The sequence below is a fragment of the Argentina silus genome, assembly GCF_951799395.1.
Source record: "Argentina silus genome assembly, chromosome: 1".
Lineage (NCBI taxonomy): Eukaryota > Metazoa > Chordata > Actinopteri > Argentiniformes > Argentinidae > Argentina > Argentina silus.
In genome coordinates this window covers 21,198,207-21,224,183 of record NC_139655.1, presented here as the reverse complement: position 1 = coordinate 21,224,183, position 25,977 = coordinate 21,198,207, and the positions used below count along the sequence as shown (strand labels likewise).

At 42.7% G+C, this 25,977-nt stretch overlaps 4 protein-coding genes across 4 annotated transcripts; 2 read left to right on the top strand and 2 right to left on the bottom strand.

Annotated features, from left to right (window-relative positions):
• Window positions 1-2,783: 2,783 nt before the first annotated feature.
• On the bottom strand, window positions 2,784-6,285 carry LOC310803786 (transmembrane protein 272-like). The gene is made up of 5 exons (XM_083668671.1): window positions 6,104-6,285; window positions 4,156-4,245; window positions 3,869-3,919; window positions 3,389-3,598; window positions 2,784-3,207 (listed from the first exon to the last, which is right to left on the bottom strand). The coding sequence occupies exons 2-5, from the start codon at window positions 4,217-4,219 to the stop codon at window positions 2,996-2,998; spliced, it is 537 nt and encodes a 178-aa protein (XP_083524797.1). The 5' UTR covers window positions 4,220-4,245; window positions 6,104-6,285; the 3' UTR covers window positions 2,784-2,995.
• A 455-nt stretch (window positions 6,286-6,740) lies between these two features.
• On the bottom strand, window positions 6,741-13,814 carry LOC310824964 (calpain-5; the record flags this gene model as incomplete). The annotated part of the gene is made up of 12 exons (XM_083697337.1): window positions 6,741-6,917; window positions 7,056-7,192; window positions 7,357-7,475; window positions 7,701-7,897; window positions 8,283-8,405; window positions 9,741-10,200; window positions 10,478-10,555; window positions 10,776-10,966; window positions 11,300-11,492; window positions 11,685-11,896; window positions 12,072-12,203; window positions 13,650-13,814. 12 exons carry the CDS (start codon window positions 13,812-13,814, stop codon window positions 6,741-6,743), a joined length of 2,184 nt encoding a protein of 727 aa, XP_083553463.1.
• Window positions 13,815-17,217: 3,403 nt separating this feature from the next.
• On the top strand, window positions 17,218-19,524 carry cnpy4 (canopy FGF signaling regulator 4). The gene is made up of 6 exons (XM_083697301.1): window positions 17,218-17,406; window positions 17,765-17,891; window positions 17,998-18,094; window positions 18,268-18,390; window positions 18,477-18,594; window positions 18,730-19,524. The coding sequence occupies exons 1-6, from the start codon at window positions 17,322-17,324 to the stop codon at window positions 18,837-18,839; spliced, it is 660 nt and encodes a 219-aa protein (XP_083553427.1). The 5' UTR covers window positions 17,218-17,321; the 3' UTR covers window positions 18,840-19,524.
• Window positions 19,525-19,928: 404 nt separating this feature from the next.
• On the top strand, window positions 19,929-22,508 carry LOC310809813 (zona pellucida sperm-binding protein 3-like; the record flags this gene model as incomplete). Its single annotated transcript, XM_083677306.1, has 7 exons — window positions 19,929-20,045; window positions 20,594-20,709; window positions 21,017-21,120; window positions 21,235-21,412; window positions 21,650-21,767; window positions 21,928-22,010; window positions 22,424-22,508. 7 exons carry the CDS (start codon window positions 19,929-19,931, stop codon window positions 22,506-22,508), a joined length of 801 nt encoding a protein of 266 aa, XP_083533432.1.
• Between the last annotated feature and the right edge of the window lie 3,469 nt (window positions 22,509-25,977).

Genomic DNA, 25,977 nt, shown 5'->3' with positions numbered 1-25,977 from the left:
GAAATCTCACAAGTTCAAGGAGGGACTTTTGATAGCCAACATACTGTATTTATGAACATGAATTGGGAACATGAATAAATTAGTATTTGTATTTATTTAACCTTTATTCATCCATGTTAGTCTCACTGAGATAAAACGTATCTTTCAAGAGAGTACTATAATAGTGAAGAGTTCATTTCTACGAATAAGCAATGAGTTATATTATTTGATGTAAACCCAGATTCATGGACATTTACTGTATATTTCCCACAGACGTCCCACAGTTTAGTAGTCTTTATGGCAACATGATTGCTTCATCTCAGGCTGCTTCAACAGCAGCCTGTTCAAAATAGCCAGTGTGTTTTTAAATAATTTGTTTTATAGCCAGTATATTTATTAGTGTTAGAGGTGCCTTAGTTGAGAGGGTAGTCAGAGTGCAACCATTTTTCAGACGCTTTCTTTACCATTAAATTGGCTGTATACAGGCATTAGGTGTGTTATCAATCCAGATACCACTGTCCAGCTATAGCACTTGTGCTGACTCATTACAGTATGTCAATCCATCCTGGTTTGGTAGGTCAGCGATTTGCCATGAATGCTGCAGTGATGAGGTATACTTTTATCAGAAGGAAAAAGTTCCATATGGTGTTGGTAGCAAATGCAAACATGTAGAGGGATTGGCTGCAGTATGCTTGATCTGTAAGGGTCTGGTCATAAACTGGCTCAGCAATCTGGTAGATCCACATGTTGCCTATAGGGACACAGTGGTTGGAGTTGAAGTTAATACCTGGTTAATATAACGATTTTACTGTATGTGGAGTAAAAAAATAAAATAGTTTTATGTATTATGATATCACAAGGAGCATATGTATTTGTATTGGAAATCAAGTTGAATTGAACCCTGAGGACGGGGGAAAATATCTTCAGAATATCTCTTACCAAAGAAAAATACCCAACAGAGCAGGAAGCACACCAGGGTGGATTGTAGGACGGAGCACTCAATATTTTGGAAGGCAGACAGCCACAGCCAGATGAAGGCAGCAGAGCCTGCCACTATCACATAGATGGGGATCTTGGGCTGTGCAGGGCAGTCATCCAGGTATAAGGCACCTTATACAGTAGATGGGTATAGGAGAGTTCGTGTAGCACATCACAAAGTTAATAACATTATTCATGAAGTATTACTGATTACTGGACTAAATAAAGACATTTGACCTCATCTCTCTCTCTCTCTCTCTCTCTCTCTCTCTCTCTCTCTCTCTCTCTCTCTCTCTCTCTCTCTCTCTCTCTCTCTCTCTCTCTCATGCAGTCTACTGGGTGACTTCAACTAACCTATGAAGATGTAAGCGATGCTTAGTGGCAAGCCGACAAGGTGAATCACCACTATGGGGGAACAAAGCACAATACTTGAATTAGTACAATCCACAGTAACATAACAGCATGATAATTGTTAGCTACTATACATACGTTTGGTAGGGGGGGACAAAACATCAATGTCATCCTCTCTGGTAGGTTCAGCTTCCTCATCTACTGACACTGACCAAGAGTTGCTGTCATTCATAGTGACTAACACTGGTACTCCTGAAATATAGATATCAGGGTTCAGGTCACTACCGTTTCAATTCAGTCAATTCAGGGACAAATTGGAATTCAATTCATGAATTGAGAATTTTTTTAAATTTCATGAATTGAATATTTTCCCTGTGAACTTTGAAACTCAAGTTCAATTGGAATTGGAATGGATTGACCCTAACCCTGATAGGAAAGGAACTACTTATATGCAGATCACGTCAGTAAGTAAAAATAAATGAACTGTAATACTCACAGAATATCAGCTATATTGAAATAATACGTGCAACATTCACTACTATCATGAAATATATAAAATATATTGGGAAGAATTACTGATTTGATTGATTGTTTGTCAATGTGTTTTCAAAAATTATCTGACCGTATCTTGCTTATCTGTGCAATGCTGAACAAGATAATCATGAAGCTCAAAGGTACGAGGAGAGTCTATTCGGAATAAAGTTGATGAGTGAGGACAGCTAACTAAAGTGTGGAGATTGTCTCTCTTACCTGCTGGACTTTTCACCCACAATGGTTAATCTTCAAAGTTGAACATTCAGTCTAAATTAATGGAATTAAATACTACCAATATGTCAACAAGCCTTTCTGTATGATATAGTGTGGTTATTCTCTGCTTTATTGCTGGGCGTAGTCTAAAAAGGGGTCGATAGCACTGTTATCAAGATAAGACAGTTTTGGCTCTGCGATACAGAAACACAACATATTCCCATTAAAAAGCTATGTAGAAGAACAGAAGGAACTGAGCTGAAACAACAAGGTTGACGCATATTGTCAGCTTTAGTTTCAGTTTAAGGGCTGTAGTCAGAGAGAGGAAAATACACTACGATCATTCCAGGGGGTGTAAATCTCTTATTCTGGTCTGACATGGGACATCAACTTAATGAATATGTAAAATAATAATAAACCTTTAGTTAATGATTAGCTAAACAAACACACTGACTCTCATTCAAATTCCAATGTGCCTTTTAACGACAATTGGAATTTCAAAAGTAAAATGGACCATCGTATTTTTCTTGTCAAAATGAATGACTTGAGGGAGATACATGGGTAACATTGCATTGGTAAGGAAATGCAACTGACCTCCATTAGGAAGGAGAGAGCCCATCAGAATGTATAAAAAACTCTAGAACCTTTTAGTCCTGCAGATTACACAACATAATACATCCAGGTCATGCAAAGTTACTAGAGGGGCAAAATCACAGACATATTATTCACAGTTAGAATTGATCTCATAAAATAAATTTAATCATGTATAAATAGTCAATGTTGAACCACATACAAAACTGAAGAGAACAACTTTACTGATATGCATAGTTTAGACCTAAAAAGTGATTTATATGATCAGTAATGAGATATACTGTATAATTGTGTGATTTCATGGAGATATTTACAGTACACCCTTTCCTTTCCTCCATTCCTCACTCTTTCAGACACCCCTATGGTCATCAGGGTCACTCTTCCCACACATGCAGAGACAGGTGAGGACACAGCAGTCCCCCAGCAGCAGCAGACCCAGGACTACATAGAGCAGCGTGGTGGTCCAGAAGGCAAACAGGTACAGGGTCTTGTTACAGTATGGATCCTCTGTCATTGTCTGGTTATAGTTGGGCTGATATATGGAGTAGATCCACACATTACCTGCAGAAGACAGTGGGGAATTTGGTGCAAAATAAACATGAAGCAGCTGTCTTTACCCACTGATCTACTGTATAGTGTATGAACATTGTATACGTATTGTGTGTGCATATCTCTCTCTCTCTCTCTCTCTCTCTCTCTCTCTCTCTCTCTCTCTCTCTCTCTCTCTCTCTTAGACTCTCACCGCTGATGAACCAGCAGAAGAGAAAAAGGGAGGCAAGGGTGTTCCAGACGGTGCATATTCTGCTGAAAGGGTTGTGTTGGGTCCCTTCCTCAGGCTCCTGGGCACAGGGCAGACAGGAGAGCAGGGACAGGGCCAGACCAAAGACCCCCATCACCACCAGGTAGATGGGGATGTAATGCTGCCGAGGACAGTCGTTCAGATACACCACACCTACAGTACACATACAGCATATGGGGAGAGAAGTTAAAAACAGGAGAGGGTTGAAGAGTGTATTACAAGGCACTTATTTCAAAACATATGCTTGCAATGCTTAAGAATCTTTGCCATGTCATTTTGAACTTCTCTAAAGTATAGGTTAGGGTTATGGGCAGGTCATGTCAATGTAGCGATTACAATTTTAACATTTGTATCTTTCTTAATTACTATGAAACTAAATTCCAACAGGGTCTATTACAGAGATGTTTTTATTCAGCTTCTTACCTATGGCAATCTTAGCGATGGGTAGGACACACATAAGTATTTTGGATAACACTGAGAGGAGAGAGGACAGAGGTAATCTTTACATCATAGCTACATTATTTTAATGAATCCATGCATCTAAATTCAGAATATATTTAGTTTTTTTTTTTTTCACCTGAACTACCTCTATATTAAGATCAGAACTCTTTACTGTGTTAGTTTGTCATGTCTAATATTTGATCTGATGGTACTGAACACTCTATTGTAATAAACTTTGCTCAGGTTATGCTTATAGGGTCATATCACACCTAGCGTTGGCACAGTTGGTTTAGGGTTACGTATGCGTTGAAGAAAGTCCCTTCTCTCCGCCATTCTGACTGATAATGACAGAGACAGACCTGCAGAGGGAGATAGAGAGCCATGACAAAGATATCATGGTCCTGTGGCGTTATCGTAACAGAGGGTAGCCCTTGTTATCAGGGACATACTATAGCTAGTCAATGTTATATTGCTACACAGATACAAATTGAATATACAGGTGACATGATTCTCTATTCTTAACATTCACAACATTCTCTGCTGTTATTTCATCCCTAGTTTCAATATTTTACATGTAAACAACTATAAAATATACATTAAAAAATATACGAAAATATAAGAAAATAAACATATACCTGTTCTCCAGTATCTACTGATTAAAATGATATGCAACATGACTCCTCATATGATGTTAGTGTTAAAAAATATGACAAGAAATCTGCCCTGTACATTTCACTCATATGGGAAATCCCATAGGAATGATTTTTGTCCAGTGGATAGATATAAATCCAATTTTAGTAGTGTCTTAATGATGAGAGTATAAAACCTTATTTGGATAGAGAGGGACCTAAAATATGACATTGGATATGGGACCATCACATCTACAGATGCCCCCATCTTAGGCATAAGTCTAATTAACCAAACTTACAGAATATAGAATACAACTTAAAGGGCTTAAGCAGCACAGAAGAATAGAGTAGTAATCTTGGCAGCGTAAAGAGTAATGTCTTGGCAGCCAAGCATTGCTATGGGGTTAATACCACTCCCTTTTTAAATGGCCATAACTGAATGAATTATTGGTGCAGTAAGCCCAATGAACGACTAAAATCGTATTTATATATGGGAAAATCATTCCTATGGGATTTCCCATAGAGTGAAATGCACAGGGCAGATTTCTTGTCATATTTCTCAACATCATCTGAGAAGTCATGTTGTATATCATTTTAATCAGTAGACACTATAGAATAGCCAGTTCAGTTTGTGAGGAGTATAGCAGCATAAGGATGACAAAAACAACCATGTATGATCCATTACTGTCAGAATCCTCCATTGGTCTAGCAACATTTTCATTATTGAAAAACATGTTTTAAAAAAGCCACAATATTCTGAAGTGTAAGTGACAAGGTAGCCATGCTGATATAGGAAAGGCTGGAATGCTTCTCAACCAATCACAATGCTTGTTTTGATCAATGTATAAGTATATTTATAATATATCTATTTAAATTGAAGATATATTATTATGGATGTGATTACTACTCTATTCTTCTGTGCTGCTTAAGCCCTTTAAGTTGTATTCTATATTCTGTAAGTTTGGTTAATTAGACTTATGCCTAAGTTATTTGACAACAGGTGTTACCATTGGGCATGGCCTTTCAATACCTATGTTAATGTGTGTGCAGGAGCTTAGCTTTTGCATCCATCATGGGGTGGCTGTGGAGCCTAGTACCCTCAGGGTTAGCAGCAGTCCAGTTAAAGTGTTTTCTTTGATTGATTCTATTAATTGTTTTATTTGTTTTACTTTATTTACTTAATGTTGATAATAAATTACAACCATTAGTTTGAACCTCCCACTCTACCTCCTGCTATTGCCCTTAAGACAGACCCGACACGCACACCTTGTTCAAAAGAACATACTTCTCGACCCTATTAAAAAGAAAAGTTCTAGTTAGTACCAAAATAGGGTTCTTCATTTGTCCCTATAGGAGCACCCTTTCAAGAACCCATTTGGGTTCCATGTTGAACCCTTTTGGATTCTGTGTTGAACCCTTTCTATAGAGGGTTAAATGGAACCCAAAAGGGTTCTAAGAGTGTAATGCATGCTCCTAAATAGATACCTGGTCACAAAAGACTTACAATAAGAAACATATTTGTGCATTATTCAGGTTTCACTCACAGAATGAGTATAGATCTTGATAGACTTCGATGTTTTCTACTTACCTTGGATGTTCAAAAAGCTGTTTCAGTGCACTATCACGCAACTGCTGTACCTACATACACATTACCACACCTCACTGGCCACACCTCACAGTAAGACTGACGGAAACCGCTTTCATGTATGCGTGCTGTGTCGGATGTGTTGAAAAGAGCAATCAAGGAACAAGAAACCATTTTTTATCAATTATATTAGCATCATCATTTTCGGTCAAACTATATGTAATCAGAGTATGTGAAATAAACACTTAGGATTATCATTTACTGTGAAAGAAAACACATTTTAATCTTAAAATGTTTTCCAAAGACAAATACACATTTCAAAAAGAGAAACATAAACACAGACAGCTCTAGATAACCTTGGCAGCAGGTGTATCATTCAGAACCAAATGACAGTTTAAATTGGGAAAGCAAAGCTCCAATACATAATGCTGATGCCCTTACATGACCTGACCAGCAGAAATGTAATACTAGGGCATGCATTGTGGTTCACAATAAAATGGAACTGTGATTCTCTGTTACCAATGATGTAGCCTACTCTTCTTGGCATCCTAATTGTCCAATAATTAAATGAGGTAAGGTCTGTCTTCATCAGTAGTTGCCATGGCTGCTCATAGTGGAAGGGACCAGAAACAGCTGTCAATCACAAGTCTGTCAGGCACTCACTGGAGGAAGTTTCCACATAAATGCAACCTCGGGATCCTGAATGCGATTGGCTGCCCTGCAGGTCAATCACACGGCTCCGCCCTCTCTCACAATCACTGGTCTGGAGGCGAGCCCCTCCAAGGAAAGAGTCCAACAGCAGACCACTACTCCACAACTTCACACACACACACACACACACACACACACACACACACACACACACACACACAAATCGATGACTTCTTCGTTCTTGTCTTGCTCGTCACCCAAAGCATTGTAGCAACCCAATAACCCAGATGTGTGTGTTTCTAACCTCAATGCAGATGTGTGCGTCAGGGTATCTCCTATAGAAAATGGCCCTCAAGTTGAACTCTGGGTTTCCATCCTCCTTGAACACACGGGTCCTTATGGTGTCCTCCTCGCATCGGATGATGGCATACACATCTGGTGCTATAGAACAGACAGACACAGTATGAGAGAGTTATCAGCGCTGCAACTACAGGTATAGCCAGATATGCAAGTCATACCAATCAGCTGATGTTGTGGCGCTTGGTTATATAGCTATAATGATAATTAACAAAGTGATGATAGACGTTGTAATGATGTAATTGTACCTGTCTGTTTGGGTTGGCTGAGTCCGGAGGCTCTGCGCAGGTGGACGGTGGTCACTACACTGTGCTGGGGCAGACAACACTGCAGTGCAGAGGGAGCAGGTAACTCGTCCTTCAACTCCCTGAGAGAAAAAGAGAAAGAAAGACAGATGATGATGATGATGGTAGAGAGAGAGTGGCACAAGTGAATAAATTGGAAAAGTAGGAAAAAGTACAATATGAAGTGGGAAAATTAGTTGGCCTACTATTATGTAATACATGGTTCTCACATGACACATTCAAAGGGAAACTCTCTCTCTTACACACACACACACACACACACACACACACACACACACTGTCGTCACCTGAGTCTGACATGGGAATGAGAGAAGAGGCGTAGGAGGAAGTGTCCAGTGGCGCCTGGCTGGAAGGTGGTGGGCAGCAGGGCGTAGCGGCCTGGGCCCAGGGTCACACGCAGGGCCACACTACGGGAGTCCATGTACACAGAGCTGGCCGCCTGTTCCACCACACACTGTACACGGCTGCAGCGGTTCATCTCCACCTGGGTGGGTACATGGTACAGTACACACACACACACACACACACACACACACACACACACACACACACATATAACGCACACAGTGTAACACACAAACACACATATGCAATAAACACACACAGGTGCACATACAGTGCACATTACACACACAAAAACTGTGCAGTCCGTACACATTCAGTGCGTCTATGCATACACACATTGTCAGTATACATCCATATAGTACACAAACAAACTCATCATTCATTCATACTGCTTACTCGACTAACATTCAATAACAACATTTCTTGACTGTCTTACCAATTCAATGGATAAAGGAGTAGATTTTCAAACACCAGTACTGTGGCCCTCAGTCCCATAGACAAGGCGCTCCATCTCTATAACTCACCCTGAGCACCTCAAAACCAATGGGCAGATTCTCTCCTCCTCCATCTTTCCTTCGTATCCTCCTGTCTTCCTGCTGCAGGCAGATCAGCACTTCATCCCCCTCTCCCTGCACCTCAAACATGAACTAAGAGAGAGAGAGAGAGATCGGTAACACTTTACATTAAGGTCACAGTTGTAAAGGGTTTATAAATGGTTTATAATTAGCTAATAAATCACTTATAATCAGTTTATTATTCAATTATAAACCATTTACAAACAGTTATGGGCCAAATAGGGAGCTTGCAATCAGGAGCTAGTTATTAATGCTTTATAAATGCACTTCGAAAACTAACCCTGATGTGAAATAATGCAATATTATTTGCAACTGTTAGTTACTGCATAGTGGTTGCACAGTTGGGAAATTGTATTTGCTAGTTATTAGACCGGATGTGTGTAATTATGGGTGTAATTACTCTTAATCAATGTACCTTATCTATCTATGCCTCTATCCTACAGTTACTACCATGACTACCCTCATCAAATATAGTTGAAACTGAGACCCTCCACTTATTGATTAATTTCTGGTATAGCAAGACCTCATTGGACAACAGCAATAGCAGACCGGTTCTCCAAGGCTCTCTGGGTACACTTTTGTAATAATTTAAAACATTTAGAAAATTTATAAATTAACATATCATGATAATTGTCTAATACTGTAATAATGTATATAAAATAAATATATAAAATAAAATATATAATAACTCTATAAAATGTCTCTATAGTCCAATGAGTACCTTATGTTGTCTGAATGGTACAATTCAGCATGATTAGTATTTAAACCATTTATAGGGCAGTACTCTTATTTTGGAGAAAAAAATAACTACTATTTGGAAGGACTTAAAAAAAACATCACAAATGCGGAACTGGGTTTGACAGCTCTCTCATGTTGCTATCTTTACTCAGTATTTGGTCAACACTATCAAATGATATAACATTTACAAACAATCGGTAGGCCATGGCCAGCTGCTGCCTCAAAGAAAAAGAGAAAGGTGATGCTACTAACTAGCTGAGATGAGAATTTCCAAAATATTCATCCGGAGACCAGAGGTTTGCCATTCTTCCACTCAAAGTCAGTGGGGGGAAAAGGATAACAATTGTTGGCGTGTCTATCAAGAACAGAATAAGCAACAACCATGTCTTTACACTCACTCCAAAAGCATGGTTGTTGCTTATTGTGTTCTTGATAGACACACTTACAATTGTTCTCCTTTTCCCCCACTGACTTTGAATGGAAGAATAACAAACCTCTGGTCTCCGGATGAATAAGTTTCAAATTTCACAGTGAATATGTGCATTATTGACTTTAGAGAGAGGAGAAGGATATATTCTTTATGCCAAACCAAGTTCAAGCAATATCTAAGGCAGTGCCATTGGCCAGTAGTTATGGGCATTCACCTATGTGTTGTGTTAATAGACTCACCTGGGGGTTGTGTAGAAAAGTATCTCTGTGATTTATACAGCCTCCACATCTACTCCTCTTATCCATCTGTTTATCCCATTCTCCATCTGCTTCTCCCTCTCTTCCTGTGTTCACTTCCTCCTCCTTCCTCTTTGTCTTCTTCTCCCTTTCCTTCACGGGAATAGCTTTGTCCCTCCCTCCTCCTCTATCTCTGTCCCTCTGTCTCTCTCCCAGTCTCTCCTCCTTGCGATCCCCTCGCAGGTGGGTGCCCCCAGGCTTGGCAGTGTTCTTCCCCAGGTTCGGTGCCTTGCGGCTGGGGAGATGGGTGGATGGGGAGGCCCAGGGGGTGTTGGGGGCTGGAGCCCACTCCCCAGAGCAGCGTACCTCTCTCCAGTGGGTGCTGGGCCACAGCAGGGCCTGCTCCACCAGACGACACACCACTACGTCAGTGAAGTAGCGGCAGAAGTCCTCAAATTCTATCCTGAAGGGAAGTATGTGTGCAACATGAACATAGAATATCATAGTAGCGTACAGATGGACATGTCCATTAGGCCTTCTTCTTAGGCCCACCAAACTGGTTTTCTTGTGTACACACATAAACCACAACACACAGGCTCACATACAGTACAATCCACATTCACTCACACAAAAACAGTACACAGGGAACACAAAGAGGTACAAAGGAGACATTCCCAATAATACAAGATTTTTTGAGCATACTGTGTTTGTACAGTATGTGGTGCTTTGTGTTGACTAACCAGAACTCTCCAACATCTCTGACTATGAGGCCCATCTTCTCCCTGTCTCCACGGCCCACATTCTGCCACTGCTGAGTACTGCAGGGGGCACAACAGAGCTCTATTGTCAGCGGTTTCCAAACCTTTATGTGCTGTGAGACACACCTAAGCCATTCTAATGTACCACCACAAAGGCTGTCTAACCACAATCCAGACTTTGGTCTTGACCACAACTTAACACAACCAACAAGTGGATGTAGAACACAATAATCATGGCCTGTTTAACAGTTGTTGAACAGACAGCACATTCACCCCTCACCCCTGACTCCAGGCCCCCGTCCAGTCTGCGGTACCCCAAGGGTTCCTCATGCGCACCATGTAGAGGCGGGACGTCCCATTCAGGCCCAGCTTCTCCCCCACACGCACCTTCCTCACCGCAGTGATACCATAGGCATGGCCCCGCACCAGCCCGCAGTCTAGCACTGACTCCACTGTCTCTCCCTCCGCAGGCTGACACAGAGACAGAGGGAGGGAGGGAGAGAGAGATAGAGAGAGATGCACACACAATATTTATACAATGTCATTGTTATTGCTGGATATGCTCCACACAGCCACCTGTCCCTTCTAACCCACTACAGTACAGTATGAAGAGGTGACCTTGAGAACCATCATAAAAGCTCTCTGGCCTGATCCCAAACCATTCACTAACTCCCCATTACTCTTTATCATACCATACTGGGCAGGAGTGTAAGACCTCAAGGGCTACCATGCTCTGTAGTGTGCAAGTACATCAACACTGACAGACCTTTAGAGATGGAACCAATCTGATGATCCTGTACTGACCCGTATGGAGCAGGTGATAAGAGCGCTACGCCCGTGGGCCTTGGCCAGTGTCTGGAACAGCACCCTCCTCTGGTCAGAGTGCTGTGTCAGCGCCTCCCTGTCCAGACTGAGGGGCTCTGACACCCCACCTGTGAAGTCTATGAGGGCCTCTGCCGTGTTGCCCCCCTCCAGAGCTTCATAGCAGCCATTCAACCTGGGGGGGGGGGGGGGGGGTACAGTAATAGTCGTCAAAGACCAATTGGATTAATTGAATTGTTTGACGTACCACGTAGTTTCCTTCATTGAGTTAATCACAGATCTAACAAGGTTGGATGGCTGAAAACAAAGATACTGTAACCTTACTGTATCCAACACATAAAGATCAGAGGTCTGTATAAATTTTCACTTGGCATAGGCCTTCTCCAGCAGTGCGCTCCAGAACTCTCGGGGAGTGGCTGAACGGCAGAACAGCAGCGCTCCGTCCTCGCTGACCGGCAGACGGTCGTCCACCACCACGTCTGTCCAGTGGCCCAGCCGCCAGAAGCGGAAGTGGAAGATTCCAGCGTAGAGATGCGGACGCTTCGGATTCCACTCCTGCTCTACATGGTCAGGAATCACCTGATGGTTTGAGGGGTTTGAGAGGGTGGGGTGTTTCACTGAATCTGTTTGTTTTGTCCAAAAGTAAAGCAGTGAAAATTTGTGCAATATCAACTGTTCTGTAAAATGGCATCAATTACCAGGACATAGAGTAGTGAGGTGACCTAGAGTTTTCCCTTTCCCCTTTGCCCCTCACCTTCTTCCATAGCGATGGCTCTGAAGCCAGACAAGACGTAGCTGCCACCATCCAACAGTTACCCAGACTGCCCTGGTGCAAGTCCCGCGTGCTGATCCCGTCCACAAAGAGCCGAGGGTCCTTACACACCTCCTGAGAGAGAAGGGAGAGAGATAGAGAGAGATAGAGAGAGAGAGAGAGAGAGAGAGAGAGAGAGAAGAGAGACATCACATAGAGAGTTATATACTGTAACATGTTTTGGAATAAACATTACATAACAAATAGGGTGCAACATGAAGTAAACTATGACAGTAATTAGTTTTGCTTGACATGCCGGCACATTTGTCAAGCCTCAGGGGTGGATTCGGACAGTGTTCCTTTCACTTTAATGTCTGGGCAGTGTAGAAGAGACAGATCCTGTCCACTTGGAGTTGTTGATCTTAGTTTTGACAGTATCAGGTAACAGCAGAGCCAAGAGATCACTCATACACACACACGTGCACACACACACACACACACACACACACACACACACACACACACACACACACACACACACACACACACACACTCACACACACACACACACACACACAAACACACACACACACACACACATGCCCAGGTCATAACATGTACAAATGTAACTTTAGAAAAGTTATGAACCTTAGATGACATCATGTTTATATTTAGTGCAATATAAAATATGAAGTTGACAGGTTTTTGTAACGGTTATGATAGCTGTAGAGGGGAAGTTAGGGTTAGGGTTAGTGTCCAAATACTCCTGTGTGTATGTGTGGTTGTGTGTGTGTGTGTGTGTGTGTGTGTGTGTGTGTGTGTGTGTGTGTGTGTGTGTGTGTGTGCGTGTCTGTGTGCAGAGAGAGGTGACAGATGTCATCCTATCATTCGACTCCTGGGGATGCATGCTTGAAATACCTGAGCAGATCATTAGGAACACAATACCATTAACCCTTTGTAGTAATTTCATAGTGCAGTAAGCAGTGAGCTTGAAAATACAACTAATAGCTAATGCACAATAAATGCTACACTCAGCATTGCCTTGACTCCCCACGCTCCATCGTAAACATATGCTATTTAAGTCAGGTGTTGCTTTTATATATCCCAGTCCAAATCTGCAACACGCGCCATACACACTCTCTGCAGGGTAGGATTACACTGCCCTGACGCCTCTCCACATTAGAAAGGGCTTTAATTAAACAGAACTGGAATATAACTTGCTGAGTGGACGACTGGAATTAGACTGGCAGAGCTGGGTGCCCCTCACACTGAGAAAAGGGCATGTGTGTGTGTGTGTGTGTGTGTGTGTGTGTGTGTGTGTGTGTGTGTGTGTGTGTGTGTGTGTGAGTGTGTGTGTGTGTGTGTGTGTGTGTGTGTGTGTGTGTGTGTGTAGACAGAGAGCAAGTGATGGATTGATTTGATGACAAAGTCAGCTCTATCCATTTCTATCCATCCATGGTCTGTTTATCCCTCTACTGCTTCTCTGTCTCTCTCCTGCTGTCAGTCCAGCTGTTACCCTCATGTCAATCTTGTGTCTCATCTCACGTCCATCTCTCCCCCCCATCCCCCCATTCCTCTCACCCTGGGTCTCTTCCATGTGAGTCCTGGAGGGGGGGCTCGTTTGTAGAAGAGTGACTGGGCGGAGGCGGGGAAGAAGGGGTCCTGGAAGAGCATGCCACGCCTCAGACATGCCTGCTTCAGCTTGTGGTAGCTCTGCCCCTGAAATGCACTCACTCTCCTTGGCATACTGAGGAACCCATAGGGAAACAAGAGAGGAGGAGAGAGGAAACAAGGAACAACAGGAGAGAGATGAGGGGGAATGAGAGGGGAGAGTCAATTCATTTCACAAATATAGATATGATATTATCTATTGGTATGAACAAATTACATCTTCATATGTCACAATTTCTAGAATAAAATGAAGGGTCTAATGTCAATAATGGGTCACATTTTTTCTCAGTGAAATCTAGGGTCCCCAGTATTATAGAAAGGAAGATGAGGGAGGGGTTTATTGTGCTGGACTGGAGAGGGTTAACAGATCCCTCATTAACTGAGGGAGCTGGGGGTCAGGGAGCATCAGGAGGAGGGGGTACAGTATGAGGTGAGGCCACCATTTTAGTCATTAGAGCAAGCTTCTGCCAAGGGGTCCTGAGGCCAGTGAGCAGAGTATCTGCGTCAGTGTATGTGAGCCTGTACGATTCTGTGTCAGCTTGTATGCCAGGAGCTGCTGTGTGTGCCATGAAGATTTCTAGCAGTGCAGGGTACAAAATATACACAAACACACGCATGTGCTTGGGTGTGCAGGTGCCATACTGGCTAATGTTAGGACAGAACAATCTCACTTTTACACATCAACAGTTCCTAAAGATGACATATCGATAGCAAGTTACACGTCAAAAGCAGAATAAATCTGATATTCTGCAGGGCCGAATACATTTCTGTCTATAAGAGCTATAAGACCAAATAATTAAAATAAATCAATATGAAAATGCATTATATTTGCTTGCATTTAATTTAAAAACTATGTGAAGGAAAGTTATTCAGTAAATAATGATCTTACTGTAGTTCTCATCATACAATAATATCTAGTACAAGTGCAAGACAAAGTTTAAGACAATGTAAATAACTTCTGTCATCATGTTCTGATGCCATGCTCTGAGCATGTAAACATAGAAACACATTCCCCAATGGAACAAATAGTATAGAACAAAGCAGGTACCTGTTCTAGATGACTTGTCGCTTCTACGCTTCGTTTCCCAGCAGGAGAGATTTCCTGGAACTCAGGTACGTCCCGTCAAAAAGGCCCCTTTTAGTCATCAATGCAGTTCCATCTGCTTGGTCCAGTTAATGAGGAAGTCTCTTTTGATAGCTTGTTGTCAGGAAATCCTCTTAGAGGTGACATCCATAGCCTCCATAGGATGTATTAGAGAGAGACGGTGTGGAGCAACAGGTATACTGTATCTCTTCTGTTGTTCCTGTCTGTATTCTCTGTCTCTCAGGCAACCACTCTTGGCACGCTGACCAGCTGTAAGTTCTCTAATGAATTATATACCCCCTATTCCAATGTTTTATAGTGGCAGCCCCCTTCTGGTCAAGTCTTGATCTTCTGGAAAAGATGCCGTTTTCTTCATCTTCTGGTTCAAACGAAGGTTCAGTTAAAAACATACAGATGCACTTTTTTCAGTTATTAAATATTTGTAATTACACCTTTTAATATATGTGCTTGTCTGTTGTCATTTTCTATAGCTTTAATATTCTGTGCCTGCATGTGTGTGTGAGTGTGTATCTTTCTCTGACCGCTATGTGTGTTGTCCTGACATGAGTGATGTCTCTTATGACTTTTTAAAGTGTCTAAGTGTGTTTCATACGTAACAGCATCTGGTGTGTGACCGCATGTGCCTTTCCCATGTGACTCCATACAGTATGATGTGCTGCATGTGTGTGTGTGCATTAGTGTGTACGTAACCATGACTGGCCAGAGTAACATCAATAGACCTGTGTAGGCTGTGTGCAGCTGTAACCCTATCCTCCAGACAGATAATAGATGGACTTCCGCCATGCTCTGTGACTTAACACACAATTAGCAACACTACTGTAGCCTCACACTGGGCAAAACCACACGATTTCTTCAGACATGCTAATGTTTCAGCCATTAAGGAACACAATTTGTCCTCTATCCTACATGTTTGAAAGCCCAATATCCCAGAACTACACAGGGGAAGCAGACACAAACCAACCAAAGATGTGTGTTTCCACATCAAATTCAGCACTTGAAAGCATCAAGTTTGAGTAATCCATGCAAGGAGACACAAAGCACACATACAGGAGTCACTCGCTCAGTGTATATGTGTGTGAGTGTGTGTGTGTGTGTGTGTGTGTGTGTGTGTGCATGTGTGCGTGTGTGCGTGTGTGCGTGTGTGTGTGTGTGTTACTGGACGTCTCTCTTACTGCTGGGTCTGCTCCTCTCTTCAGTGGCTGTGCATAGTGTGCTGTCCTCTCCCTGAACTCTCTCCTCCCAGCAACTGGCTGAAGTTGCTCTTTCTATCTGGCCAAGACCCTTGTCTCGCTCTCTCTCTCTCTCCTTCCCTCTCTCACTTTTTTTTTTACCTCTCATACAAGCCCTTACTGCCTTCATTCACACTTTACCTCTCGTCCCCTCCCTCTTTTTGGTCTTTGCTTCTTTCCACCTCTCTCCCTCTCAGTGTTGTCATTAAGCGCGTGTCCCCTGACACCTGAGTCCCCAGAACCCCTCCTCCCCACCTCCCCTGCCTTAACCCCTTCACAACAAAACACAAAACTAAAGATCTAACGATTATTACATTGTAATACCTATTGCAGGACAACATTATATTATTGAGGGACAAGGTTATATTACCTGAATATAACCATAGGCCAGTAACCTAACACACAATATCAAAATAGTTTTCTGATGATATGCTAGTAAGAGACAAGACTTATGTCTCCCACAAATTATGCTTCTTGATTATCCAGGTAATTTTGTGTCAAGGTCAGACATCCATTTTAGGACAGAGTCCGAGTTGGAGGGCATGGAAGCATTAGGTGAAATATGTTTGCACAGTACAATCAGCAAGACACAATTCACTACTGTACCTCTGTCATTTATTTTTTATAAGCCCCACCTTTGCTTATCAATCTATTAATTCCAAAATACCTTCACTCTACCTGAACTCTGTTCCTCTCTCATATCATACTGTCAAAAAGAATGTATGCCACCAGTATGATAGGGACTGGGATACCCATGTGCCATCATTAATCATATCATCTGTTGTATAAATAGTAGCTCTAAATCATAACAGGGCGGTACTGACAAACAAATAATAGGTCAAGGGCCCAAACCATTGAGCCCCATCTCACCGTCACCAATTTAAAAAGTCCCAAAAGTGAAAATTCAAATACAAATAAAAAATAAAAGAAAACTACAGATGAGTGAGTGAGAATGATGATAAAGCTTATTGACACATTTATATTTATTCAACGGACAATGGCTATGCCTATGTATATTTCTGAATATACTGTAGCTTACTTTAACTGGAAATTATTGATGTTACTTCTATCGATTAGATGTCCTTAATCGATTCACCACGATCTCCTTCTGCTCCCTTTTGGGAAGCATCGACAACCCCAATGCGCATGCGTGTTTCCATTGACATGCAGTTTTCCAAAAATGTCGATGTGGCTGTTGTAATCGTTTAGTTAGTGCACAAGTTGGCGAAAAGTGGGGAAAGAGTTGTCATGGAGGTTTTCCTGGTGAGTTTCCTTTGTTTCTGCAGCTTCGCTTTCGCAGACCAGGACGAGAGGCTGCCAAATAAATGCGAAGGTACGAGATTTATCTGTCATGTAATGGGATTGCCTTGCTATTTGGGCAACTATTGTTTATATTTGTGTCTCTCTGTCTGTCTGCGGGTGTCTTGAAGTCTTGAAACGTTGCATGCATGACACGAACGTGTGTGTGTGTGTGTGTGTGTGTGTGTGTGTGTGTGTGTGTGTGTGTGTGTGTGTGTGTGTGTGTGTGTGTGTGTGTCTGTGTCTGTGTCTGTGTCTGTGTCTGTGTGTCTGTGTCTCCCTTTCTTTGCAGTTCAATTATGTGTTCTCCACACCACGTTGATTGATGAGTTATGGTCAAGTTCTCTGATTTTGAGTGGCATGTGTTGTTGTGTGTGTTTGAACTCCCTCAGTGTGTAAGTTCCTGACCGTGGAGCTGCAGGCAGCCCTGGAAAATACAGCCCGCTCGAAGGAGGTCCTAGAGCTGGGGGAAGTGCTGGACACAGGAAAACGCAGGCGCAAGATAAAATACAACACCTCGTAAGTGACCTCTTGTCAGGATCAGGGTGGATGACTGACTGACCACTGATACTGTATACTGGGGGGTGATGCTTCAGGTCAAAGACTTTTGTAAAAATGTCTGTAGGGAAACACGTCTGACGGAGGCAGTGGATAACATCTGTGAGGGGATCCTGCAGTACAGCGTCCACGCGGAGCGACCTGGTAGTCTACGATATGCCAAGGTGCTTATACCTCTGCTTACCTCGAGTCATGTTTCTTCTTAGATTACCTTAGATCTTCCCAATGGGTAATGTGTAGCAGCTCTAAAGACATTTTGTTCCAATAAGGGCATATTTGCCTCTAAGGAATAACTTTCTCTAAGAGGTTTAGACAATAAGACGTGTCTGTGTTGCAGGGCACCAGTCAGACCATGGCAACTCTGAAGAACCTGGTGAACAAGGGGGTGAAGGTGGAGCTGGGTCTGCCCTATGAACTGTGGGATGAGCCCTCTGTGGAGGTGTCTGATATGAAGAAACAGGTACATAAACCCAATAAAGTATCTATTTTTAGTGTGTGTATGCACACATGTACGTGCTTGATGTTAGATGTTGTTGGTTGTTGCAGTGTGAGACGATGCTGGAGCTGTATGAGGAGGTGGTGGAGGACTGGTACTTCCACCATCAGGAGGAGAGGCTAGAGCGATTCCTGTGTGAGACCCACGTCCTGAACAGCTCAGAACAGGGTGAGAGACATATAAATACACACTCACAATTTAAACTGGCATTCAAACCTACACAGACACCCACACACAGTGCAGTGTACATGTGTCCACTGAGAGTTGATTACTGACCCGGTGTTTATTCTCTTTCTCCCTCAGAATGTCTAAAGGAGGTGTGGAAGGCGGACATGGGGACAAAGGGATCTGAGGCGGAGGCACCAAGCCAAGGAGAGGGAGAAGGGAAGACGCACGACGCTGGAGAACTTTGAATGACTAACTGTCAGTCTCCCTGACCAAACTGATTTACATTCCCCCTCTTCAGTAAAGAGACCTTTGGAGTGGAGTACAGTTACAATGTACAGCTATAATACTCTACATAGCAACTGAACACTCGCTATATATAATATTTGCCATTTAGCTGACACTTTCCTCCAAAGCGACTTATTGAGTGCATACATTTTTCAGTATATATGGTCCCAGCGTGAATCAAACCCACAACCTAATCGTGGTTAGCGCCATGCTCTACCAACTGAGCCACAGAGGACCACTATCTCTCTCCATGAACTCTCACCCTCTGTCCTACCCCACTGAAATCTATTCCACTGTGCCAGTCAAGTCTTCCAGAACACACTCAACTCAACAAATCAACACAATGCAACCATGCCCAATATGCTAAATGTGCCATGGTTGACAATATTTATCACACACACCTCTAATGTCACCATGAATATGCCTTGTCAATATGTGGGTTGACATTCTACTTTAGTGAGAAGGCTCTTTGAATTTTCTGAGGGAAAATGTGAAATACATATCAGTGTTACTGACTATTGTGTAGGCTGTTGACCGCAGTATGTTGTGTGCATACAGTTTATACAATGCTTGTATTGTGCAAATCTTTTTTATGCTCCTTGATGTATGATACATTTTAATTGCTCTCTTCATGTTTTCAAAAAGAATTATGTACAGTTTTCAATGTTGAATAAACATTTTGTTATGACACAGTGAGTTTTGTTGTTTGTCTGAATCTTCCTTTGCCTTCCACAGGCTTTTAATGGAGGCATAACATGTGGGATAGATCATTCACTTTTAATGACGAGTACTGTTACTGGGGTGTATGTACAGTATATTGGTTAAAACTTCCAGAATATCTTACTCTCCTAAATCTGTACATGTCTTTGTTCAAATGTCTTTGTGCTCCTTCCTGGGTTCTGTGGGAGTGTACCCTATTAATTAAGTAAAATGAGCCCCAGGTGAGTTTGTGACACCATGAATCTTATTGGTCCTAATTCTTGATTGGACACCTTTCCCTTTGTCAAACTCAGGAGTCACTGACAGTGGTAGAAGTTATCAACACCATCATGGAATATATTGCACAATTGCTTAGCTTGTACCTATCACTATTATCAGGGGTTATTGAGTGCTACACCTATCAGTCCAAACCGATCTTTGTGTCGTTCTCTGACTTAGCAGCCCTAGTTGGCAACCCAATAGATCATACATATGAACCACCCACTCATCAAACAAATGACCTCAATGCTCACTATGACCCTACTGGAAAACCATCTGTTGGAAAGCATCCAGTCAAAGCAGTGTCAGTGAAGTGTCATGAGGATGCTATCGAAGTTGTGATCAGAGCCGATCTCTTTGAATCTAGTATGCTTGTGGATCCGAAATACCTGAAGCTAGGATCAAACACTACTTTGGAAGATTCCTGTAATGCTAAAATGTCTGGAATTGCAGAATATACCATCAGAGCTCCACTGACTGAATGTGGGACCAAATTCATGGTTAGTCACTCTCTTAACAATTATTTTAGATTGTTTCTCTATCACTTGACAATGATAAACATCCTTGCACTTTCCATGAGCAAATTCTAAATGGTAATGGGTTGTTTTTTATCATAGCAACATAGCAGAATAGAATATTGCATTTATTTGGATACAACTCTGTAAAATTGTGCTATAGTGCCACTCTGTGGTAGTCTATGAGAATGCTTGTATGTCTTTGTCTCTTCTCCTGGCAGTTAACAGAAGATGCTGTGATATACAGTAACCTGCTCCTGTTCTCTCCCCCACCGTCACCTGGTGGCATCTCTCGAATGGAGGCCACTGACATTCCAATCCACTGCTACTATGGAAGGTGGGCTTGCTTGGGCATCATGGTGCCTAATTATCTTCTTATCTTCTAATTATCAGTATTATTATTAACAGCAAAGGGTAATAGGGCAACCATTCTCTTAAGAAGTTACCTATTTTACTAGTCTTTGTGTCAGCTAGGAGACACTAAGCCATTTGATCAAGGCCATGATCATTATGGCAATGATCATTGATTCCATAAAAGTGGTGCATTATCTATAGTAGAGCTCTTGGGGAGCAGGGTTGCCAGATTGAGATTCCTTGGTTGCCAAATTGTGTTAAGGTTGCCAGATTCTGTTGCTCTTCCACAGGAGGTATGGAGTGAGTAGCAGTGCCCTGAAGCCCACCTGGATCCCCTTAATCACCACCCAGTCCGCAGACCTCACCCTGGACTTCTCACTCAGGTTCATGACCAGTAGGTGATTGAAGTTGGGCTAGAAAGCGAGTAGACATGCATAAGACACTATGTTATTGAAATGATGTTCTACACCACATAGACCTGTTGGTGTTTCTGAATCTCTCATCCCAGGTGATTGGCGTCATGAACGTTCCTCCTCTGTTTACTTCCTGGGTGACATGGTAAATATGGAGGCCTCTGTAGATGTAGCCGATCACCTTCCTCTCCATCTGTATGTGGACACCTGTGTGGCCACCCTGGCCCCAGATGTGGACTCTGACCCCAGATATGCTTTCATAGAGAACCAGGGGTGAGTATAACTCTCTATAATTGTGACAATGGATGGGAAGAGAGAGCGAAAATAAGGAATACCATCACGCTGTTATCCAAATCCTCTGTATCCTGGTCTCATAGCCTATATGCTACTCCACTATCCATGTTTGTAGTGTGACCTCCAATTGATTGTAATAACATTTCATGCAAACTTTTGAATAAAGATTATCTGACTCCTTCTATTTTTATTTTCTGTTTGATTTCCCTCCCTCAGGTGTTTTACAGATGCTAAGCTGACTGGTTCCCGCTCCCGTTTTCTGCCGAGAGTTCAGGACGAAGTCCTTCAGTTTAATCTAGAACCCTTCCTCTTCCACCAGGACAACAGACACTCAGTCAGCAACATAGAGATCCTTATCTATTCTAGATGTGTTTTGTTTCGTCCTATTTTGTATTCAATTGTAGGATAAGAGAAAAGTTCACTTTCACAATTTATTTTTAGTTGTATTGTTGGTAATATGGTCATTTTATCTGATCCATTGCCCTGTCCTCTAGTTCTATATCACATGTTACCTGGAGGCAGTGCCCACTGCAGAGAAGGACCCTGTGAAAAAGGCTTGTTCTTTCATTGATGGAAGGTGGGCTTTACTCTCCTCTGCATTATCCTACTTTGCACTTTAATTAGGTCACACTTTAGATTGACCACTTTAGATTGATTCTCCTGGTTTATAGTTTATATCTATCTATTGTAATCTAATCTAGAGGATGTCATTGACCCTGGTCCTTTATTTGACTAACAGGTGGAAGTCAGTGGATGGCAATGACCAGGTCTGTGACAGCTGTGTGAATGGTCATGGCCCTGGTCATATTGGTTACACTGCTAAGCCTGCTGATCACCATGGGAACAGCAGGAGAGCTGTAAGGAGTGAAACGATGGATGCCTGGAGTGGTATGATGATTGCTGATCAGTAAAGCATTGTTTTCTTATGGAGGCCTATGGCTTAATTGACTGTGCCATGAGATAACCACTTGGGTTTTCTTGTTCTCTCAGAGTGGCAGACAGAGACAACCCTGGGTCCATTTCTATTCCTTCCATGGAGCAACGTTGGGAACAGACTAGTGGAAACCTGAAGTGAAGTAATAAGTTTTCCATTGTTCCCAACGACTTGAAATGGAGCCCAGTAAAGATTTTACTGAAATGCATTCTCAGTAGTAAACAGTGAAGATTCTTCTGTTGATCTCTGTATCTCTTTTGATAATGGTTCCTCCAATCCTAATGTGGTTCAGTGTTTCTATGCTCGTTCTGCTTTATGCCTCCTTGAGATCTCCATATCAATTCAAAATAATGTAAAGCATGTAGACACAATTAGGCATTTCAAAAAACAACACTACAGGCAGAATTCCAATATTGAAAGGATGAAGTTTTATCCAGTGTAATCTTGTAAACGTTGAATATGGTCCATTGCTGATTTTCTATCATCTCAGGAGAAACACATCAACCAAATCTAGTCAGATTGTCTTTCAAAAGAACAGAATATTTTTCCCATGGCAAAAAAATATATACAGTAGGCTACTGAATTTAGTCTTCTAGTTTGTGCACTAGCCATCGAGGCTACATGATGCATCAATCAACTGCACAATTTGTGTTGGTCAATTAAAAAGGGGTAAATTAACTTAAACAAATCTGATTGGCCAACCAACAATCAATATTAATTACCATATTTTTTGCAGTGAGTGGCACTCCTCTCAGCTTTTAGTCTGGTTATACCATGGGGCCATTAAGGCACAATAGACAGTATCAGCTTAGCTTTTGCCTCTTGTTGGTCCTTGAAATTGTGGCAACATTTACTCAACAACAGTGAAATGTTACGAGGTGGCAGCTCAAATATCAATCAGACTAACTGTGAATCCATCAACTGTTGCTTTGATGGGCAGCAGTGCTTTTATGGGAATGCAGGTAATACTTTAGGAATTGTGATCTGATGGTTAACTGTTATCCATGCATAGGATACTTGGACTTTTTTTTATGAGTTATTTGATGAATTCAAATTTCACCTAACCCAAAACAATGGGATACATCTAAAATCAGTTTCTTCATTGTGAGAGGTAGGCTGACACATCACGTTACACAGTTTGTGGTTGTGGTGGCCAGAGACATCACAGAACCTCACTTGGCCCTCTCCTCTATCGGTCTGCTGGGGGGGAGGTGATGCCTTTTGCAGGCCTGTAGACAGCACATCTGCCTTCGCCATCTACCAGTTCCATGTCAGTACCTGTGGCACACAGATATGGGTGAGTCTTGCACTAAAGTTGATGTTTGAGGAATGTTCTGGCACAAATAACGGTCATGCATCATTGAAGTAAAGTGCTTTATAAATGTGATCTATTATTATGAGTTGCTGTTGATTCATAATTACATTTATGGCATTTAGCAGACGCCTTTATCCAAAGCGACTTACAACAAATACATTTGTTTAAGTAAGTGAATCATCTATCCAACAGTCATCATAAGACAAAGTAATCAATGCTCACACCAGGGGCCATTGGCAGTTGTAATGCCAGAAGCCTTTTTTTTTTTTTATCGTTATTAACAGGAGAGAACTTGTACAGGGGGGTAGTGGGGGTGAGAGGTCTCTAGGGTATGGGGTTAGGGTTAGTACAGGGGGGGTAGTGGGGGTGAAGAGGTCTTTAGGAGGGACTGTTAAGACGTAGCCTGAAGAGATGGGTTTTCAATCTACAGCGGAAGATCGGTAGTGACTCTGCAGTCCTGACAGTAGTGGGAAGCTCATTCCACCAGCGGGCCGCCAGGACAGTGAAAAGCTGTGACTGAGTGGCGTGGGCACTGCATCCACGTAGAGGTGGCAGTGCCAGGCGGGCAGCCGAGGTGGAAGAGCGGAGTGATCGTGCAGGGGTTTGGGGGCTAACCATTGCTTGCAAGTAGGGAGGGGCTGTTCCCTTTGCCGCCCGGTAGGCGAGCACCAGGGTCTTGAATCTGATGTGAGCTGCTACCGGGAGCCAGTGGAGGTTGCTGGAGGGGGAGATTGAACACCAGACGAGCGGCAGCGTTCTGGATGAGCTGCAGAGGCCTGATGGCGGAGACGGGGAGTCCGGCCAAGAGTGCGTTACAGTAGTCAAGGCGAGAGATTAGTGTTTGGACCAAAAGTTGTGCTGCTTCTCTGGTGAGGAATGGACGTATCCTTCTGATGTTGCAGAGGAAGAATCTACAGGAGCGTGCTGTCACTGTGATGTTCGCCACACAGGATAAGTGGTTGTCAAGGATCAACCCAAGGTTCTTGGCTGTTTGGGAGGAGGTCACAGTAGAGTTCTCTACTGTGATGGAGAAGTCTTGGAGAGGGCAGGCTTTCCCTGGGAGGAAGAGCAGCTCAGTCTTGTCAAGGTTGAGCTTGAGGTGGTGGGCTGACATCCAAGCAGAAATGTATGCAAGACATGCCGAGACACGTGTTGCCACCTGTGAGTTAGAAGGCGGGAAAGAGAGAAAAAGTTGAGACAGGACAGACCCCAGCCTGATGCTCACCCTGCAGGGCCACCTCAACCCCCAGCCCCTTCAGCCTGCCCCAGTGGAGTCTCCTGGTCCAGGGGTAAACCCAGCAAAACATTCTGCTTGTTCATGGGTTAGGGTATCTTAGAAAAAAAAACATTCTTATCATTATTGATTTAATGACCTGGCCATAGACCTGAAGATTTGAGTTGACTTAGAGAGCTAAGACTCAATCTTGAGCTCAGTAGGCTAACATGTTCTTGAGTCAAACCAGAGGACTTATGGTACCTCCTTTGTTGTCTCCTCAGGTGGATGAAAGATGCCAAACAAGGTTTATAACTATGGACGGGGCCTCCGGGCCTCCTAACCCCTCCTGCTACAAACGCTTTGTCATCTACATGTTCACGTTTGTGGACAAAGCCTCCCTGGTCCATATGAAGGAGAGGGTAAAGTCACCACCAAGCTTTGACCTCTCTGACCTTTAAACCTTGAATGTGCCCATGTCAGCTGGTGTCTGTCTGCAGGTCTTCATCCACTGCAGCACAGCAGTCTGCTATCCATCAGTGCCTGACACATGTCAACGGACATGTCAAAGACACTGTGAGTGGCTGCAGATCATCTAAATCTCTCTGCATTCATACAATGCTATGTCGCGCCCAACAGTTTTTTTTTCTTGTCTCTTTATTACAGTGCAACATTGTTTCTCTATTTCCCAGGACGAGATGTCACTGCAATAGCAAAACACTGCACTGGTCTCCAGTGAGGAAGTTCTCCTCACTCTCCCCTGGCTCAAGGTCTCAAAGAGGAGTCTGTCCAACAGTCCTAGTGAGTCCCAGCACTCAATACATTATTACATCCCTTTTTCACCTTTGATCCCCAACATTACTGAAGGTTATAGTTCAAGGTATACAGTAGCAGTGTATCATCCAAAATGTTCTTGTGTTCCTGGTCTTTCAGATGCCGATGCTGGTTCATCATGTTAATCTGTCTCCATTTCTCCCTATAGTTCCTAGGTCTCTTAGCTGTGGCACTCTGGGACTGGCAGTGTCTGTGGTTTTACTGGTGTCTGCTGGCATTCTGGCAGCAACATGGAGATCCAGGACTAG

Excerpts from the sequence above, each read along its gene's own strand:
- LOC310803786 (XM_083668671.1), bottom strand. The coding sequence starts at position 4,219 with ATGGCGGAGAGAAGGGACTTTCTTCAACGCATACGTAACCCTAAACCA. Across the intron at positions 3,920-4,155 it reads ACCAACTGTGCCAACGCTAG|TGTTATCCAAAATACTTATG; the intron begins GTGTGATATGAC and ends CTCTCCTCTCAG. Across the intron at positions 3,599-3,868 it reads CATCGCTAAGATTGCCATAG|GTGTGGTGTATCTGAACGAC; the intron begins GTAAGAAGCTGA and ends TGTGTACTGTAG.
- cnpy4 (XM_083697301.1), top strand. The coding sequence starts at position 17,322 with ATGGAGGTTTTCCTGGTGAGTTTCCTTTGTTTCTGCAGCTTCGCTTTC. Across the intron at positions 17,407-17,764 it reads GCTGCCAAATAAATGCGAAG|TGTGTAAGTTCCTGACCGTG; the intron begins GTACGAGATTTA and ends GAACTCCCTCAG. Across the intron at positions 18,595-18,729 it reads CCTGAACAGCTCAGAACAGG|AATGTCTAAAGGAGGTGTGG; the intron begins GTGAGAGACATA and ends TTTCTCCCTCAG.